The 16160-nt window shown below is 36.5% G+C and overlaps 1 protein-coding gene across 1 annotated transcript in view; it reads left to right on the top strand.

Annotated features, from left to right (window-relative positions):
* Positions 1 to 16160, top strand: part of KCNH8 (potassium voltage-gated channel subfamily H member 8) — a 401588-nt gene that overhangs the window by 97600 nt on the left and 287828 nt on the right. The window contains exon 2 of the mRNA XM_079115168.1: positions 11036 to 11269. Coding sequence (XP_078971294.1) covers positions 11036 to 11269 — 234 coding nt within the window. The remainder of the gene's footprint in view (positions 1 to 11035; positions 11270 to 16160) is intronic.

The following is a 16160-nucleotide window of genomic DNA, read 5'->3' as shown; positions in this document are numbered from 1 at the left end:
AGCTCGTTATTTATTGAACTGTAATTCTATTCTAAGGTTTCTAGTGTATAGACACCATTTATCCAAAATAGAAAATGTTCACCAGATGGACTATGTTTCATATTTAAGCCTCCTTATTACTTAGGTCTAAAAGATAAAATTTCATCATCACAGAAATGAACTTCCTCATGAGAAGACAGTTTTCCTTGTTGCAGGTTAGATGTCTTTTGTGGTCTCAACATCACTCAGGTGCACAGACGGCACTCCTTTAGAAAAAATGTGTACCTTGGATAATGTACAGTTAGGAAAAAAATGAAACTACACACACATAATGTGTGTGATGATAAGATATATAACAAGAGGAACTGTTTCCATATAGATTATGCAATTATGTATTTACAGGTTTATGTTATGTGGGCTTAGGTGTGAATGGCTAAAAAATCATATATAACTAAAATATTGAAATATCATCAAAAATTTTAATACTCAATGTTAAGGTATATAAAAACAGACTATAAATGTTAGAGAATAATGGGAGGAGATACCACTTTGATAAGATGATTAGGGAAGGGCTACCTAGGCAGTGGACATTTAATTTGAGACCTGAAGTATGAAAATGAGAGAAAAAGAACTATGGGGGCAAAAGTCTGGAGACTGGATGGAACTGGGAAGAACATACTCAGGTGAAGATACCAGGTGAGGAGTAAGAAAGATCTTAGGATATTATAGGGCAGGATGGAGGAAGACCGGGTTTCATTCCAAATGCAATGGAAAATCCTTAAAGAATTTAAATAGGAGAATGGTAAACATAGTTTTCTTGGCAGAGATTATTCTAGGTAATAAGATCAAGAGCAGGTGCTAAATCCACATGTGGGTTAGGTGACTACCCTTCACCGTCACAGCATTGACATTACTGATTTGTGAAAGAGCAAGGTTTCCAACATGAGGGTCCCGTGCAAGAGACTGGATAACCACGCAATGATAATGGCCTTTGTGATCCTCCCAAACATTGAGTTTCTGTAGTTCTCTGAACTGAGCTAATTTTTGAAAGTCTCTTGAAGAATGAAAGAAAAGCATAAAATCCAAGTTTTATTATACAGAAAGAAATTCATCCAAAGTTTAGAAATCTTGTACATACTTATCTACAGGGATGGTATCACCTCTCCAGGTGGGGCTGAGGAATATGATCTACAACTCCTTCCACTAGGACAGAAATTCTGAATTTGTTGTCTGATATAGATCACCCTAAATTCTCTTGCTTAAAATGAAGGTCTCCAGGACCCATGTCTTGGAGGTTCTAAGTTAGTAGATGCAAGGTGAGGCCTGGGGAACTATGAATGGAATAAGCAACCCAGGAAGTTCCTCTGGACAAAGTGGACCAGGAAGATGAGGGTCACACTTTGAGAAACAGTAGGCTTGGTGCAAAGAGCTGCTACTCAGACCCAGCTGTAAATCACATCCAGCTGTCATCTGCTTCACTTGGGGTTATCATAACTCTAAAATACACTTGAATGGTCAGCATTGTTAGGCTAGTCAACCTTTCTGAGCCTTCGTCTATAGTGATACTGACCTTAAGTTGCTAATGTGAGGGCCGGAAATTCAAAATACAAAATGCAGGCCTGAGAGGCTGGCATATCACTGCAGCTTAACAGGCAGCAGCTATTATCTGTTGTTTCTCAGTCTGTCTAATTTGTTTGGCTGCCTCCTTCCTGCTCATCTCTGTTTCATAACGCAGAGTCAGCCCTCACCTTTCTTGGTTTGTTTCTTAATTATCATCTTCTTGCCTCCACCTCTCACAAATTTCTAGACCCCTGCCCTTAGCAATTGTCACCCTTCTTAAAGTTTTGCCCACCCCCACTGCATTATTCTAAAGACAGTACAGTAAAAATATTGATAGTATAGCCATGGAATATCTATAACTATCAAATTAGTTTAGACTTAGGTTTCCTGCTGCAATTAACTTACAATTATCTCTTGTAAAGTCACTCATCTTTCCTGTTTAACCTAACATAAGTACTGTGAGGCAGAGAAGACTATGCAGTGGACAAATGAGGTTCTGGAAAATGCTACCAAATTATGAAAAACATTTGAATCTCATTAGCCTCTGAAGTACATAAACGAAGCTCAAATGGAGCAAGAATAGTCCGTCCACTCTGGTGTGTTGGGCTTACTGATTTATATATGTTGTCTTTAAAATTTTAAGTTTAACTGACCTTTAAAGTGTGAAAAAATACATCACTAAAATATGGCTGAATTAATCCACTTTTCTACTTCAGGTCTTCCTGTGTTTAAAGAAAGGAGCCCTTCCAGCCTACTTAAAATTAAAAGGAAATACTCATTGGATTAAACATAATTGCAAGCAAAGTCTAGATTATACAGCAGGAGGAACAGGAGATAAGTTAAATTAGATATTTGGGGAATTTGTGTATTCATAGTATATGACTGGTTTTATTTGGTGTATTCCATTTAATCTGTCTTTCAATGGGCCACACAGGATGCCAAAGTTAGTACCGGTTTTTCAGAACAAAAATCTTATCATGTGGTCTTTACTGTGTTCTTAAATCAACTCCTAAGAAAAGTTTTACAAAGGTATAAAAATTTAAATCACAATGAGCTACATAGTTGGTAGTTTATTTGAGAGAATAAAATTACACAAAATGAGAACTGTCCCAGGAAATCCACACCCTGCCACTTTCCTCCTAACTCCTAACTCCTTCCTTCCCTTTCCTCTGGGTTGAGGGCTTTGGCATTTTTATATTATCCAGTTAGTTGTGGAAGCTGTGAAGGAGAACTGTGGCCAGGAGAACTGTGTCTTCCCCTGCTCTTTGCAAAAAAGAAGGAGATGAGCAGGATCTTGTCAGGAAACCCACTTATGGTTCCTATTTGATTTGGAGGTGGGGTAGGGAAGGACAGGAATTACAAATACAAAAATGTAGGAATCATAGGTCTGCAAATCAGGGATATTTACATCAGACTTAGTTCTTTCTTTATAAAATATTTGGAACAGGTTAGCCTGCCCTCACTAGGACAGTGGTCAAGATGCAGATCTTGGATTAGAAAATTCCAAAGTAGCCTCTTAATGACCTGGAAAAATCCGTAATGTTTCCAAATGCTTGATTCATACACACACTGTTTTCTTGAAGGAGGAGTAGAGCCTTATTATTTCTTCCTGCTGTATACTGGAGAATGGGCTTTGTTTCGATTTATTTAGCCATCTGATTATGTTCAATCTGTTTTGGAATAGGAAGTTAAACTTTTTATTTCTGTTTATCAAAGATTTTCCTGAAAGTAGCACATTAACCTGAAAGCTAAGGACTTGAGATCAACTACATAGGGCGGATCTGGTTTTATTTTTAAAGCAAAGCTGCTGGTTTGTTATAAGTGATTTCTGCTTAACAATAAAACAGATAATAGATTCAGTAAAAAACATTGCCCTCCAATTTGGGGTGCTTTAAAGAAAGTTACATACTTGTTTTTCTCAAATATTTGTTGAACAGCTTCTGTATGCCAGGCAACTATGGTTACTATGGTTGGGACTACATTAATAAGCAAAAGAATCAAACCCCTGTCCCTTGGAGTGTACCTCTGAATGACAGAACATAGATAATAATACTAATTTTTAGAGAATAGAACAGATGATGTGAAAGACCATTTTGTTTGAAAAATTGAGTTTATGAGACAAGAACCAGAGAAAAGTCAAACACACTTTAATATTATTACCCATGTGTATGTAGAGAATCAATTGTGGTCAAAATACCGAGTGTATTTTATTGTCACCTTTAAGATTTTCTGAACTTTCTCCATTTTTCTTTATGAGTCATCTCACTGTGCCTTCATGAAAAACCATTTTTTTTCAAGTTGAAGCTCATTTCCTGAGACAATAAGCCTGACAGAAATTAGTACGACTCAACATTGACATACATACAGCTGACAAAAATGGAATTTCCAAAACTTACTGATGATTTTACTAGTTTTAAATTATAATAAAGAGTATTTTAGGGCTGGGTATGTAGCTTAGTGGTAGCTCACTTGCCTAACATGTGTGAGACCCTGGTTTCAATCCACAGTACTGAAAAGGAAAAAAAGAAAGGAAGGAAGGAAGGATGAAAACTAAATTTTCATCAAAGTGATTTGTCTTAATGAACTTTATCTTTTTTATTGGAAACTAGAAATCAGTTCTCTCAGATAGTTCTTTTTTCTTCATCAAGATTACTTTTTATTTTTAATCAAGTTACTTTTCCTCAGCCATTCAAATGAATGGTTAAACTTTAAGAAGATATTTTTGTGTAGATATTACACACATATGGTATAAAATTCAAAAGAAAAGATATACAATGAAAATAAGTCTGTGTGTGTGTGTGTGTGTGTGAGAGAGAGAGAAGAGAGAGAGAGAGAGAGAGAGAGAGAGAGAGAGAGAGAGAGAGAGACTAGGGATTGGACCTAGGGGCACTCTACTGCTGAGCTACATCCCCTGTCCTTTTTATTAGTTATTTTGAGACAGGGTCTTGCTAAATTGCTGAGACTGGCCTCGAACTTATGATCCTCTTGCCTCAGCCTGCCAAGTCACTGGGATCACAGACCTGTGTCACCCCACTGGCAGAATAAGTTTCCTTTTGTTATCCTTAGCTCCCCTCCCTTAGCCATTTATTGTCAGTAGGTTCTTGGAGCTTTCTCTAATGTTATTCCAACTTTAAGGTGCATTGAGTGAGTCCTATTAAAAATGCAGATTTCAGTTCATTTGTTCTGGGGGTGAGGCTTAAGATTTTGAATTGCCAAGAAGTTCCAACTAAAACTGATGTTGCTGGCACAGGACCATGCTCAATGGCAAGATTGTGAAGGACACTTGTTTACGTGTGCACATGCATGTGCATTTGTTTATCAGACTAAAGAGAGCAAGATATTCTTATAAGCATATACAACATACTGCTTTCTTTTATTACTTCGGCACTAGAGTTACAGCTTTGAGTTTTGCCTTGTTACAAAGTTTTCATCTAATCCTTGTCTATTTGGAGTGATAATTTACACAGTATTTTAAAAATAAATTTATGAATGAAGGATGAAAGCCAGCAATGTGACATTTGAAGATTGACACTGGATCTTCAAAACACAGGGACTGTGAGAATCTCTCTCTACAAATTTCTCATTTTTTTAAAAAAATAAGATTAGAAAAGTACTCAAATCTAAATAACTTCCTAAATTTTGGCTGAGGGCATGTGGAGATCTTTAGCTTACAGACAGTATCATTAATCTAATAAAGATGCCATCATACTTGGAAATGATACAATTAAGCTCCCTGAAATCAATATAAAGTACAAAGATCAATTAAATATTTTAAAATCATAGACATTAATATTCTATCTGCCTGAATAAAGTAGTCTCCAGTGATGACCATGTTCAATATCAGAAGGGATAGAAATGTTATCTTCATTGAACCTGTGTACAAAGGTAATTCTTAAAGCATGAGGGCAGCTCATAAGCAAGATTAAATGTTCATGCTTGTTTTTTACTCTCTGCAGAAAAATAAGAGCTAGTGAATTTGAGTTTGCCCATCTGCCTTACCTGCAGGGTATTTATTTTAATATAAGTACTTGCTAACACAACACAAGGTTTACTTTTTTAAAAGAGTAAGTACCAAAGGCACTCTTCGGAAATAAAGATTTGGATCATCCAAGTCTGAATTTCTGTGCTGTTGGTGTAAGGAGTCAAGGGTGTACAGATCTTTCTTTGATGTGATGTCAGTGTCTATCAGTAACCCCTTTGCTCTGAATGACTCTGAGGTCTGCCATATGGAGAGGTACTGGACTGGGTGCTAAAGATGATTGCCTTTAAATATTCGAACCTGCAGGGAAAGACCGATTTGAATCTGCCTAACCTTCTGAACATGGACTTACCTAAAGTTGTGATCCTCAAGCCCAGGTCATATAGTGTTATGTCTAACAATATGCACATAGTCACAAAATAAACAAATAATACATCTTTATGAAGTTTCGGTTAAATTAAAAATTTGTCAGGTCCACAAGAAAACAAAATCAAAACACTAAAATGAGAATAAATATATTAAAGAGTGAAATGCAAAATTCTGGTGCTTAGTTAAATTAAACATGAGATTTCAAAACACATCAGGCTTAGGATGATGACTCCAGATCCTTTATAATAGGCACTAACTGGCTTTGTCCAGTGAGAGCATATTTCAATGGGAAAATTTTAGAAACACTATGGTACACACCAACACGAACTGAGGAGATTGAAAAACAGTTCATTTGAATAGCAACTACATTTCTATGCCTCTTACGAGAGTCTGGAGTGGACCTATGCAAAATATTTCAGAACCAAGGAAGTTACTGTCATACTTTTGAAATATTGACTTTCTGGAGGAAATGAGGAAATGACAGAGGTTGTTGGGAGATCTGGACTGCTTTAAGAGATGTCATAAATTAACTTCTTAAAAATTTTTTTAGTTGTAGATGAACACAATCCTTTATTTTATTTATTTATTTTATGTGGTGCTGAGGATTGAACCTAGTGCCTCACACGTGCTAAGGCAAGCGCTGTACCACTGAGCTATAATCGCAGCCCATAAATTAACTTTTAATAAATGATCTCTATAAAGAAAAATCAGTGGCTTTGGGCACTTTGGAGCCTAGAAAAGATAAAAATATTTTTCAGCAACTTGCCCATTTCTCCTGGCAAGTCATGTCTTTAAAGAAAGTACACCTGATAGAGTAAAACCGTGTGATTTAGGCTGGGTTTTTCAGTTTTTAGTTTTGGATTTTCAATAGGAAACTGAAGTTCTTCAGGTCTCAATCTTCTCATCTTTAAAGTGACGCAAGTACAAACATTACAGTTAGTAGTAGATCAGTGTTTGCCTACACCTAATATTATTATTATTAATAGTAGTTGTAGCAGTAGTAGCAGTGATGGTATCTTCTATACCTCTCCATTCCTTTGGTGCTTAGGAAGTCAACAAAGAATTGTGCATTTCTCAGTGGGAAAGTAGTGTTCCAGATTAGGAGGTGAGACCACCGAATGACCTGGGTCTCTACTCATCATGAGATTCCCTCTGATGATCCATGAAAGCTTTTTGCTAAGGAAGCATTTAGAGAAATAATCAACTGCCTGATATGTAAATGCATTTAGATCTTACTGTTTGCTGTCACTTTCAAACTGCAAATACAAAAAAGGATGACCTAGAAACAAGCAGAGAAAAGCTGTGTGGCATTTAGATGCATATCACATATGCATAATTGATTCCTTAAAAGGTTAAATACCCTTAGCATATGTATGGATAGTGATATGCCCATGATGAGTGCCTAATCATTATGGCAGTGGCTTTGTTTTACATAATTCTAAAGTAAATGTCATGTTTCTTCTTTGGGAATTCCAGGACTGTATTCAGGAAAGCATATGTTTCCAAGTAGATAGCTGGGCAAAGGAGCTACACTTTCCCAAACAGAAGGACCATTCATGTAGCTAGTACACTAAGCTTTATAAAGCACAGACTGCCACTAAATTCTCTTTGGAATTGAAATGCAATTACATATCGAGGACAAATGCTAAATATAAACAGAAAAGACAAAATGCATGCCTTTATTTATTTATTTATTTTTGCTTTGTTTCTGTAGTATGTTTGCAGAAAGAATTAGCTATCTCACATGCACTATAATCCTTAAATAAAACACACAGACCAGGTAACTTGGCGAATCTTTCAGCATCTTTTTATCAAAAGCCTTAAAGGACTTGTCCTTTTTTCTTATGTCTGCTAGCAATTATAAAAATCCAAAGAAATTAATTCAAAAAAAGCATGTCACTAAGAAATATACAGAAAGAAATACTATGTTATATGCCTTAAATATCAGAAAAATAGACAATATATTGCATGAGAACAAATAACAGGTAAAAATATATGTAAATGTGAGTAATCATCACAAATATTGAAGTTATAAGTTTCTTCTTTGGGGACAAAAGGACATACAAGTATACCTGATACACACAAAGATTTTCTCTGGATAAATGGTCTATAGGTGTTTATTGCTTGAAAATTTTTAAATATATTTCAAATTTTCAAAAATGGAAAAGGCAAAATAACAAAAACATAGTAAAAAAAGTAATTATATTAATATGAGGTGGAAGGATATACTTTTGTATTTTACCTTAGAAAATTTAAATGAAGACCACATGCAAAACAACTAAAATATGGGTACCTAAGGGATCTGAAAATAGAAAGATGGGAAAAATATAGCAGACAGACAGACACTAACAAAAGAAAGCTATTGCAACTATATAACTGTTATATATAGCTACATATATAACAGATGGGAAAACTGAACTTGAGGACCAAATGTACTGCTTGTTCTTTCTCTCCAGTTCCTTTCCTTATTCATTCAACAACCCTACTACATCCAGGCATCTGTTCCTAATAGACCAGAACTTTCAGTAAGTCAACTCCACCTATTTTGTCTTATTCCAAGTTAGCCATTTTCAATGTCTATGAGACATTTAATCTCGAATTCTTACAGCAATTATTATATCTGTATTACTGATTTGGTACTTAGAGGCTGTGTTTTATTGTTTTCTGTATTCGTGCATTTCTTTAATTAAATTATAATATCCTAGAGCTATAGACCATGCTATATTCTTTAAACATCCCCTGTCCCTCACCCTAGGACCTGCCACATGGTAGAACCATGTATCCTGGCAGTAAACATGTTGATGATCTACTGAAAAATGACTTGTGAAAGCATATTAAGAATTCTTTTAGTATGTTTGAAGACTTCGCCAATGTTATGCTATTATATTTTCTAAGTAATCTCTCCACCACATTTTTAAGTAGGGGAAGAAGAGACACACATTATGGTTAAAGAGTGATTCCAAGCTGTGTGTGGTGAGACCTCAACCACCACCCCAAAGGAGAGTGCCTTCCTCTGAACCAAGCTGGAAATTCCCATAGGGTCATAACTGATCTTTAAGAACAGGGATCACATAAACTTTTTGCATCCATGCCTGGGACAAAGTCCAATATTAAATGTATAGTCAATAAATGATCCTGCAAAATATGAGAGAATTATCCTTCTGGGATAATTTAATTCTCTCCCATAACTTCAAAACAGCATATAATTTAGTTTCCAAGTGTGCAGCTTTAGCTCGGCATTCAGAGGGAGAAAGTGGCTAAGAGGGTGGAAAAGCCAGTGGGGCCAAGGTGGAATACAGGAGGTATAACCCCAATTGGTAGTCTGAGGTTAGGGGTTAGTTAGAACAAAGCTGAGTAGTGGATGATGTTTAGAAATTAACAGCAGAAGCTTAAAAGGAAATGAGGAAACCCATGGGATAGATCTCAGTGCTGGTCTTACTGACCATCAAGAAGTGGCTATAGTTCCTGCTTCCTCATGGCATGTGACAAAGGCTGTCTGCTCAGTAAACCTCTTTGAAACACATTACTTTTTGAATAGGCAATATATGAAGCATCTGGTATAAAATGCAAAGGGTGCATAGTAGGATATGTCATAAAAATAAGGTTTCATCTCAGTCACTTAGTCACTCTTTGTATAGAGACAACTACACTTACCAGTTATCACATTCATTTTTAGGTAGATGGCTTTGATATACATGTACATGTTTATGTATTTGTATTTTTTCTCAGATAGTTCCTATAACATACTAATTGAATCTTAATTTTTTCATTTAACAACTTATCCCATAGTCCTTTCTATTTTTAATTTATTATCAATACAATCTCAGCCTATAACATTATTGGTATATTGACAGTGTTCAACGTTTGTTTCTTGTGCAAATAAATGGATGGTTTTATAACAGTTTCTAATTCATTCTGAAACTAAGAGTAACCCACTAACAGGTTTTAGAAATGCCTCATTTTAAAGTCCCTCTCCAACATGCAGTGCTTTTCCCTGTAAATATCATATCCATCCTTCAAAGTAAATTCCAAAAAATCCATCCCATAAGAACCTTGTTTTAATATTGACTTTCAGGCTCTCCTCCAGGGGTTATCTCCAAACACTTTATAATAGTCTACTAGTTTTGATTGGCCTCTTATTTTTATTTGTTAATATAATAATAATAAATGTGAATATTGCTCTTAACAATAATCTTTATTGTGTCTTTGTGCCAGATACTTTGTTAGGCACTTTTTATGGGTAATCTCATTCATCCCTACAGTAGAGCTGAGGATATAGCTTAGTGGTAGACCACATGCTTAGCATGTGCAAGGCTCTGGGTTTGCTCCCTTGCAACACACACACACACACACACACACACACACACAAATCTCTACAACACATCATAAAGTAACTAAATAATCCTTATAACATACCTATTAGTGCCCTACAAAAGTCATCTTGACTCATCTTGGAGTCATGTGTAGACCATTTCCTTAAATACCAATGACTTTTGGCCTCTTCCTACCCAAGATATCTCTAAAGTATGAGTGGGTCAGAAGTGCCAATACATTGACTCCCTCCCAGGAGTGATCTTTAAACAGTGAGGTGTGAATGTTGGTGGATCAATACTCCACTTACTGGGAAAATCTTGAGTTCTGTTTTTCACAGTCACATCTAGGATACCCAGATGATTTAGTCTCAACTGAGTTGCCCATGGCATTAAGCCCCCTTATAATTTACCCTTTATTACCTTTCTTCCCTTCTGTACCTCAGTTCCCTACTGGGCTTCTTTCTGGAATCACCCGCAATTTCAACCTTCTTCAAATGTGAGGAAGCAGGTTTAGAGTGTTTGAGTATCTGATTGAAGTTCACCTGTACATCACATGGCAGTTAGGATATGAACCAGAAGCAGTCTTCAAAAGCACCATCCTTTACTGCCAATTAGATGGTGAGCGGCTCATAGCAGGCCTATGAACTGCAAGTCAAAGTTAGTGCTTAGTTCTCGCATCTGCTGTTGGATGCCATTTTCTGTTTTGGAGTGTCTCTTTATCACCACAGCACATCTGAACATGCATTAGCTAAACACATGTGCTCGGAATTTGTTGCTGAAATTGTCATTTAAAGATTTTTAAGTTGCTGAATTTCTTCTCCTTGCTTCTCTGCAGATAGCAACTTTATCCTCGCCAATGCCCAGGTGGCTAAAGGTTTCCCTATAGTCTACTGTTCCGATGGCTTCTGTGAGCTTGCTGGATTTGCCCGAACTGAAGTCATGCAGAAGAGTTGTAGCTGCAAGTTCTTATTTGGTGTTGAAACCAATGAGCAGCTGATGCTTCAAATAGAAAAATCACTGGAGGAAAAAACAGAATTCAAAGGAGAAATTATGTTCTACAAGAAGAATGGTGAGCTGGCTTTCTTTGGTGTTCGGTGGAGAGTGTTAGAGGTCACTCTCTTTCAACTCAGTGATTGTTCAATAAGTCCCATTAAGGCTTAATGGCATTTCACATAAATATGGTCTGCTAGAGAAGTTCCACAAATGACTTGGATGATGGCCTTGTTTTAGCCATTAGCAGCATAAACTGCCTGGAAATTATAACTATTCATTGTCACTATATGAACTGAGTTAATATATGTTGAAACAAAGTGTATTAGTATTATAGTCATTTAAAAAATATATATATATATTATATGTAACAGTTGTTAATATACTAACAGATGATCTTTTATTCAGGGACAGTTTTTCAAAGTTTATGCTTTTAGGAACCACATTTCAATTCCAGTCATAAAGGACAGAGTTCCAAGAGTTCACTGACAAAAAAGGAAGTTAATTTAAAGGATATCAGCATATGCAGTTTCCTGATGTAGAGCTTTTCTCACAATTCTCTGAAATTCTAAAGACAAAACAAGAGGCACTTGGTGTCTCAGGTTGGAATAAGTTTGCCTGGACTCAAAACAATAGTTCTCAAAAATACAAAGTATTTTCTTATGGCTGAAGTTTCATGATTCTCCTCTAATGAAAGATCTAGAGATGGGTGTCTGTAGTATTTGGGTCCCATGTAGTAACAGATATCACTACCACATGGGACTGGGTAGTTGGAGGGAACCCAAGAGGCAATGTAAGGGGAAAGTGCTAAATGAAAAATTTATACCACGCTATCATTACTGAGAGTCCACAATTACCCCTCTTCCTTTAATATCTTTCTGTTTTAGTCAGCTTCTCATTGCTGTGGGCTGTATATCTGACAAGAACAACTTAGAGAAGAAGTTTATTTTGGTTCATAATTTCAGAGGTTCAGTCCATGGTCGGTTGACTTCATAGCTCTGATCCTGAGATAAGAAAAAATATCATGGCAGAAGAGCATGGCAAAGAAAAATAGCTCAGGACATGGTAACCAGGAAACAGAGGGAGCTCCACTTACCAAGTACAAAATATAAACCACAGAGTCATGCCTCCAGTGACCTACTTCCTCCAGCCAAACCCAACCTGCCTACAGTTACCACTCCTTAATCCATTCAAGCATGTTAATCTATGGATTAGATTACATATCTCATAATCTAATCACTTGCCTCTGAATATTCTTGCATTATCTCACACATAAATTTTTTTGGGGACACCTCATATCCATAGCACTTCCCTTTTCCCCATTAGAAAGATAATCCTGTAAATTTTAGTTGTGTGCACAGATACCAAGCTAAAGAATATATTCCCAGACTTCTTTGTAGTTAGGTTGTACATGCAACTGAGTTTTGGGACAAGGATAGGCAAAAAGGAATGATTTCTATAAATTCTAGGTAATATCTCTAATAATGAAATAGTTTTCCTTCTAATTATTCTCTTTGCCCTTTCACATGGTATAACAGATCTTGTCAAAGATTTTTATATTGAAATCATAACCCCCAATATGATTATATTTGAAGACAGGACCTTTAAGGATGTAATAAAGATTTAATGAAATCATAAGAATGGGAGAATATCATACTAAGTGAAATAAGCCAATCCCAAAAAACTAAAGGCCGAATGTTTTCCCTGATAAGTGGATGATGATTTATAATGGGGGTGGAGAGTGGGGGGAGTGAGAAAAGAATGGAGGAACTTTAGATTATGTAGAGGGAAATGAGAGGGAAGAGGGGGTGGGAGTATGAAAAATGGTGAAATGAGAAAGACATCATTACCCTATGTACATGTATGATTACATGAATGGTATGAATCTACATCGTGCACAACCATTTGGGTACAATGAATCAAAATGCAGTCTGTAAAATTTAGAAAAATCATTAGAAAAAAAAGAGTGGGGCTTCTATCCATTATGACTTATGTCCTTGTGAGATATGGAAGAGGCACCAGAAATGTCCACACACAGGGAAAAGACCATGTGAGAATACAAGAAGTCAGCCCTCTGCAAGCCATGGAAAAAGGCTTTGGGAGAAATCAAATACCACAGCAGCTCAATCATAGATTTCAGCTGTGAGAACATAAAATTCTTAAACCAGTGCATTTTGTTATAGCAGTCCTAATAAACTAATACACATGGATTAGAAAGTTAAGGCAAAGTTGGAAAGCCAGCCTCAATCACTTGACAAGGACAATACAATAGTGGAATGCAGAGCAACAAAATAGAAGGAATCTGGGTTTTGTGACAGATCTACCTTTCAACCTCAGACAAAACTAAATATATTTCTATCTTCTTTGAGTCACTGTTTTGGGGGGGTCTTTATGTAACAACTTTTAAATTGCACTCTATCTCAGAATTTCTCATCTTTATCACTGTTAACATTTTGCAGTAATTTCTTTCTTGTGGGGGGGTTGTACATTGTAGATGATCAATAGCACCCCTGGCCTTTAGATCTCATACCCAACACTCTGAGGATATTGAAGTCAATGTCAGGTAGCAGAAAAGAAACCTGTGCATGGAAACTTCATCCCCTTTTATAGTTCATTTGTTCTTGGAGGACATTTCCTAATTGTGTGGATTTTGGATATGCAGTAGTCTTGAAGTACTGGACAGCACCCCTCTGGAACAAGGTTGTACCCCAGTTCTTTGGCACAAGGAACATGGTTCAGACCATTATGTTCTTCTCAGTGTCAGTAGATAAGCCCAGCATAGCAAATATGATATAATAAAAGAACTCTAGCTCTACTAATTACACCATGACCATTGAAAAGAGGGCCTGAGGTTAAAAAAATAAAAAATGGAGGTTGTTGCTGAGAGTGTGAACTGGCAGGGAATAATAAAACCGCCTTCAGGTGAAACAAAGGGGAAAAATATCCTTTGTCTGTAGTATCGGCTGACTCAGACTCATCCTTCTTAAGATAGGTGACTTGTGTAGGTCACTCCACATTCATTTGATTGTCTTCCTTTTTATGCCTCTTTGAAATACCTAAATGTGCCACCACTGAAAAAGAGTCAGGTCAAGGAGGAGATTCAGAGATGAAGAATAAATGATGTAGACTTTGGAGGCTCCACCAGCGAATTTCCTGAGCCTAATTTCTTATAAGATGCCTACAACCCTGGAAGAATGTGGGTGGAAATCATTTGAAGGCACCACCCAGCTCTGAGTGGTCACCATGGGGAGTTGTCTGACATTCTGAGCAAAGCAATTGATCCAGGTACAAGGGATTGAAAATTGCCATCTATCCTATCCTAAACATGCTGGATTATAGCTATTTATATAAATAGCTGGAGGCTTCATCAGGTGGTAGTTTGTTAGTAATGCTTGCTGAAAGAAATTAAAATGAATTACTAGAGGGACCTATGGATACTTGACAGCGTGTCTGGATTTCTGATTTTTAACACTATGCCTATGACACCAACAGTCTTACTTCTCTCCTTCAAGGATAATTTTCATTTAATATGCTTTAGAAAGCCTCACCCCTACCCCTGTTGATCCATTGGTTCCTTATAGAAGAACTTGTTACTTGTCTTAACCACATTTTGGTGGTTTGGTGCCAATTTTTGACATTCCTTGATTTGTAGAAACATCACCCAAATCTCTGCCTTCATCCTCACATGATGATCTCCCTGTGAGTATCCCCTTTTATTCAGAGTCCTTTCATACTGGATTAGGTCTTAACGTAATGATCTACTTTTAACATGAGGACATTTCTTAAAGACCCTATCTCAAATATGGTCTCATTATCAGTTACTGAGGATTGGACTCAAACATATATTTTTAAAGGGACAAAATTCAACCTTAAACACCTTGTTACAACCACATGAAATACCCTAGGATTTAAGTCACTTGCTCAAGATTGTAAACTATCCAGTAAGCCATTATGCACAAACATTCTTGCTTTCTCCAAGGTCATTGTTCTTAAATCTCTGTATTCTCTGTGGAAATGGAGATGGCACCACTTCCCAAGATCACTTTACGAATCTCTGGAAGCATTTGACTCAAAAATTAGAGAGCTGCTTTTGTCATATAATGGACAAAAGTCAAGAGATGCCAACTATCCTGTAGTGTGTGGGCTGGTCCTGCAGTTCAAGAATAGTCCAGTGTCTTGCATGACCTTCTAACACCCTGTTAGACTTTCTAGGATATAAAATGTTGCTTTCTAATTGCCTGGACCCAAAACTTAATATACAAAATGTTTCTGGAAGGTTTTACTTTCCCATTGAGTTTCCAAGAACCAAATCAGTATAAGTAAAGGAAAATTGAACTTTGTTCTGCTCGCCATCATTTCAGAACACCTTATCACCGACTTACAGTTTTTGTCCCTGATCCAACACATCTGTGTGGATTCTGCATTTGGACGTGACACATTCTCAGTGATTCTCCACATTGGTCCAGTTTTCCAGCTACTTTATTATATCCTCTACTCTAGTTGGTCATACCAGAGCATTTCTTTTTGAGATATATGTGATCAGAGATCACTTTTATTTTTCTTGGTTACTATTAATAATAGTAATGTATATACCTCTGTGTGGGGGGGGGTACTGGAGAATTAATTCAGTACCAATTAACCACTGAGCTATATCCCCAACCATCTTTATTTTTTGAGGCAGGGTCTCACTAAGTTGTTGTGGGTAATAATATATTTCTAAACGAAAACTATGTATATAGATAGGCAACTTTGGTCAGGATGATTTTCATTTATAAATAGCAAAGAGAGAATTATAAGTGTTTGTTAAAAAAGGAAAGCTTAGAATTGGTACAATTGTGGGTGACTCTCACAAACTCACTCCCAGGTCACCTGTGAGGTTTGCCATTTATTCACAACCTCCAGAAATATTGCTTACTTAATATTTTTTCGTTATGTGGATTCACTTTTTTTGAGCTTAAACTGAAAGCAAA

The sequence above is a fragment of the Sciurus vulgaris genome (genome assembly GCF_902686455.1).
Source record: "Sciurus vulgaris genome assembly, chromosome: 16".
Classification (NCBI taxonomy): Eukaryota; Metazoa; Chordata; class Mammalia; order Rodentia; family Sciuridae; genus Sciurus; species Sciurus vulgaris.
Note: the sequence above shows the minus strand (reverse complement) of the source record. Positions and strands in the feature narration are given on the sequence as shown.